Below are 5,252 nucleotides of genomic sequence, written 5' to 3' on the forward strand. Positions count from 1 at the left end.
GGCAGCTTTCAGTTATATCAATTGTGATTTCTTCTTATCTTAAGGCAAGATACCATACTTCAAAAAGTTCACAAATTCATTTCTCCAATCCCAAGTTAAATTATTGAAATTTACATCACTCTTGGTTTGATCGAGTGTTGAATGAAACAAATGTATCACAATGGCATTTTCTGCATTTGCTACATCTGTGACAAACGCGAAATTTGCCAATGCTTCTGCTTCTATATTTTCCTCCCTGGGTATTTGCACGGCTTTCCATGTCTGAAATTGTCTAAGAAATTCTCGTACCTTTTCAAGGTATTGTTGCTACATTAGCATCTCTCTTTCCATGTAAGTCCCCTGCATTTGATTAACAACCAGCTGCGAGTCACTTTTGATCACAATTTGTTCGATACCAAGTTCTCGTGCCAGTTCCAAGCCTGCAATCACAGTTTCATATTCTGCCTCATTGTTAGTGATTTGATAATATTTTATTGCCTGTTTTATCACATTACCTGAGGGTGGAATTAAAACAATTCCTAAACCTACTGCTTTAACATTTGAGGAACCATAAGTAAAAAAGTTCCAAGTCCCCGGATTAGCTCCGGTAAACACTTGTAGTTCCTTTTCTGCTCCAGGAACTAAATTCGTGCTAACATCCGCTACAAAATCTACTAACACCTGCGATTTTATTGCAGTCCTAGGCTGATAGATGATATCATGCTCACTGAGTTCTATTTCCCATTTAGCTAATCTTCCTGATAATTCCTATTTATGCAGTATGTTTCTTAGGGGAAAGCAGTTATAACAGAAATAGGATGACACTGAAAGTAAGGTCGTAGCTTCCTTGATGCCATAATTAATGCTTAGCAATATTTTCTAGGTGTGGATACCGTGTCTCAGCATCTAGTAAAGACTTACTGACATAATATATTGGGGATGGTTTACCTTTATCTTCACGTACCAACACCACACTTACCACTACTTTTGACATAACGAGGTAAATGAGCAATCTTTCACCGTCTTTTGGTTTGGCTAACATAGGCGGATTTGATAGATACGACTTTAGGTCCTTGAGAGCTTGTTGGCACTCGTCAGCCCATTCAAACTGATTTTGTGTTTTCAGCAATAAAGGAATTTAAAACTTTTTTCTGATGACTTTGATATAAAGCTTCCCAGAGCTACTATCCTGCTTGTTAATCTCTGTACTTCTTTCTTGCTCGTGAGTATATATGGTATCTCCTTAATAGCTTTGATATGTGCGGTATTCACTTCAATATCTCTATTAAAAATAAGAAAACCTAAAAACTTACCTGAAGCCACACCAAAAGCACATTTTTTGGGTTTAACTTCATATTGTACTTGTGGAGAATCTCATAGGTGTCTGGCAAGTGTTGAAAATGATCCCCCGCCTGTATTGACTTGACCAACATATCGTCTATGTAAACTTCCATGTTTTTTCCCAGGTGTTCTTGAAATATTTTAGTCACCAATCTTTGATATGTGGCTCCAGCATCTTTCAAGCCAAATGGCATGACTTTGTAACAATAAATCCCCCTTTCTGTGATAAACGAAGTTTTTTTCTTCATCTAGAGGGTCCATTTTTATTTGGTTATATCTTGGATATGCATCTAAAATACTTAAAAGTTCATGACCTGTAGTGAAATCAATTAACTGATCTCTATGCGGTAAAGGAAATGAATCTTTAGGACAAGCCTTATTTAAATCGATATAATCTACGCAAACTTGCCATTTTCTATTCTTTTTTGGAACCACGACGGTATTAGCTAACTAGTGAGGGTACTTTACCTCTCATATTGAACCAATTTTCAAAAGCTTTTGTACCTCATCCTGGATCACTTGATTTTAGAAAGACTGTTGCTTCCTTTTCTTCTTCTTGACAAGTGGGTGTAACAAATCCTCATTCAACTTATGAGTCATCACCTCTGGTGGTATACCTGTCATATTTGAGTGCGACCAAGCAAAGCAATCTGTGTTAGCACGTAAAAATTCGATTAACTTACCTTTCATTTATGTAACGACCCGGTCAGTCATTTTGAGTGTTGTAGCCCCGTTCCCCCATTTACTGCGTATTCTATGCTCAATTGTCGATATGTGACTTTCCGGGATAGTTGGTTTGGTTCCGGGGATGATTTGAGGTTGGAATCTTAAGTTGAAAGGGTTGACCGGATTTTGACTTATGTGTAAACAACTCCGAGATGGAGTTTTGACGGTTTTGATAGCTCTGTAAGGTGATTTTGAACTTTGTAGTGTGATCGGATATTGATTTGGAGGTCCGTAGTTGATTTTGGCTTGAAATAGCGAAAGTTGGAAAATTAGAAGTTTGGAGAGTTGAGAAGTTTGACCGAGAGTTGGCTTTGTGGTTACGGGGATCAGATTTTGGTTCCGGAAGATGGAATAGGTCCTTTGTGTCATTACTTACTTGTGTGCAAAATTTGAGGTCAATCAGAGTTGATTTGATAGGTTTCGGCATCGAATGCAAAAGTTAGAAGTTCATAAGTTCTTCAGTCTTGAATTGGGGTGCGATTCAGGTTTTTGATGTTGTTTGATATGATTTGAGGCCTCGAATAAGTTCATATGATATTTTAGTACTTGTTGGTATGTTTGGTTGAGGTCCCGGGGACCTCGGGTGAGTTTCGGATGGTTAACGGATTGGAATTTGGACTTAGATGATAGTTGGTGTTGCTGGTCTGGTTTCCTTATACGCGATCGCGTGGGAAGGTCCGCGATCACGTAGGCTTATTTTAGGTAGTTGGGATTTTGTTATATGCCTTTGTGATTTTTGGTCTATGATCACGTAAGCTGGAGAAAGCAGTAAATTGCGAAAGCGTGGGCTAAGCCGCGTTCGCGAAGAGGAAATGAGGCAGGAGCTGGTCACACGCTTTGTTCTGCACGATCACGTGAAGAGAGTCGCGATCGCATAGGTCTGAGGGCCAGTGCATCGCGTTTGCGTGGAGATTTTTGCATTCGCATAGAGTTAATTCTGGGGTAGCTTAGTTTTGTGCTTCGCGATCTTAAGGCATTTTCCGTGATCGCGATTGAGGACTTCTGGGCAGAACTTAAATATTTCAAAAAAGAGGGTTTGAATCATTTTTCGTAATTTGATTTTGGGAGCTCGGATTGAGGCGATTCTCAGAGAGATTTTCAAGAGAGTTATTGGGGTAAGTGATTCTAACTCGATTTTGGTTAAATTCATTGAATATATCTATTATTTCATCATTTAATTAGGGATTTTCGTTGAAAATTTGGGGGAAAATTGTAGAAACTTCATAGGCTTTAATTTGAGGATTTGAAGGCCGAGTTGTGATCGGATTTGAGTAATTTTGGTATGGTTGGACTCGTGGTTGAATGGGTGTTCGAATTTTGTAACTTTTATTGGATTCCAAGACGTGGGCCCAGTGGTTGACTTTTGAGTTGAATTTTTGACTTTTGATTACGAACTTAGTATTTTCATATGGAATTAATTCCTATAGCTTGAGTTGATTGTATCGAATTGCTTGTTGCTAGATTCAAGGCATTCAGAGGCTGATTCGCGAGTCAAGGGCTTATTATAGTAGAGATTTGCACGATTTGAGGTAAGTAACACTTCTAAACTTGGTTCTGAAGGTATGAATCCCTGAATTACGTGTTATGTGGTTGATGTTGAGGTGACACACATGCTAGGTGACAGGCGTGTGGGCGTGCACCGTAGAAATTTTGACTTGGTCGATTCCGTGGAACTGTATAGTTGAATAATCTTGTTGTTATCCGTATATTCACCATGTGTTAGAGAAATTAAGTTGTGGTTCATGTTAGAAATCATGCTTAGGCTACATGCTGGTACTGTTGGGACCCACAGAGGTCGTGTTACATGTTGAATTATTTGCTTAATTTGCAATTATATACCCAGTCATAGTTATTTTTTGCATATCATATTTATGTCTCTGTTGCCATTTATTGATACATCATATCATCATTATTTGGGCTGATTATCATGATACTTGTCAGCCAGAGAGACTGGAGAGATTGATGACTGAATGAGGCTGAGGGCCTGATTGTGAGGATATTTATGGGATCGGGATGCACGCCGCAACATGCTTTATTGATTCATGCCATAATTGGCTTATTATAGCGCTTGGGTAGGTTCCGCCCCTCCGTAGTCTGACTTATCAGCAGTGAGAGTAGGTACCTACTGAGTGTGAGTGCGAGTGCCGAGCACGAGTGCCATGTGCGAGTGCCGAGCACGAGTGCCATGTGCGAGTGCCGAGTGATTCGGAGGATTAAGTGACTTTGAGGATGGAGTGACTGTGAGGAATGAGTGACTATGAGGATGGAGTGAATAGGAGGACTGAGTGATTGATACTCTAAGAGTATGCATATGATTTCATCATTGTTTTTGTATTACAGTGGCATACATAATTAACATGTATATATCGAGATTTATTATTTCTCATTTCAGTTACACTTGACATATCTTACCTGTTTGAGCTTTAACTGTTGCACTTGAAAGCATGTCTACATTTCTGTAATTGGACTGTACCTGTGAAGCTCGTCACTGCTTTCAGCCCAAAAGTTAGACTTGTTACTTACTTAGCTGGTTGTACGCACGCTATACCATGCACTTCGTGTGCAGATCCAGGTATTTTCGGGCACGGTGGTTGTTGATCTTGGAGTTTTAGCCTTTCAGAGATTTTTGAGGTAGCTGCCTTGGCGTCCGCAGATCTTGACTCTCTTCCTCTATCTCTCAGTTTTACTTATCTTGTTCTACTTTTTAGACAGTGTATCAGACTATGTTATTGTATAGATGCCCATGTACTTAGTGACACTTGGGTTTTGGTAAATTCTATACTGAGTTGTGGCATTTTCATCCAGTTTTTATGAGATTTTTACTTACTTAAACCTATTTCAGTATATTTTGAATTTTAAAATTTTGGTATGTGTGAGTTTTCGGCTTGCCTAGTATCATAATAGGCGCCATCACGACATGTTGAGTTTTGGGTCGTGACAATTTCTGGGCTCAAATTTGCTCCGATGTAAACTTTTTTGTCTGGCTAGTGACAAATAATATTATAGCTTCGAGTTCCTTGGTAGTTGTTTTAATGTTCTCATTTTCCTCTGGTTCTTGAATCACATCGGGTCTCGAGTCGACATCAATCTGTCCTTGCCTATCTTCAGTTTAGGTTTTAACAACAGTGTCCTCAACTGAATTCTGTAATTCCTATTTTGCATCTGCATCATTAGCTACTATGCTTGCAATCACCACTAAGTTGATA

General features: G+C 39.1%; 1 protein-coding gene across 1 annotated transcript; it reads right to left on the reverse strand.

The window, feature by feature from the left end:
* Nucleotides 1–306: 306 nt before the first annotated feature.
* On the reverse strand, nucleotides 307–1,433 carry LOC142177215 (uncharacterized). Its single transcript, XM_075245684.1, has 3 exons — nucleotides 1,293–1,433; nucleotides 959–1,087; nucleotides 307–747 (listed from the first exon to the last, which is right to left on the reverse strand). The coding sequence occupies exons 1-3, from the start codon at nucleotides 1,431–1,433 to the stop codon at nucleotides 307–309; spliced, it is 711 nt and encodes a 236-aa protein (XP_075101785.1).
* Between the last annotated feature and the right edge of the window lie 3,819 nt (nucleotides 1,434–5,252).

Source organism: Nicotiana tabacum, chromosome 23, assembly GCF_000715075.1.
Source record: "Nicotiana tabacum cultivar K326 chromosome 23, ASM71507v2, whole genome shotgun sequence".
In the NCBI taxonomy this organism is placed as follows: Eukaryota; Viridiplantae; Streptophyta; class Magnoliopsida; order Solanales; family Solanaceae; genus Nicotiana; species Nicotiana tabacum.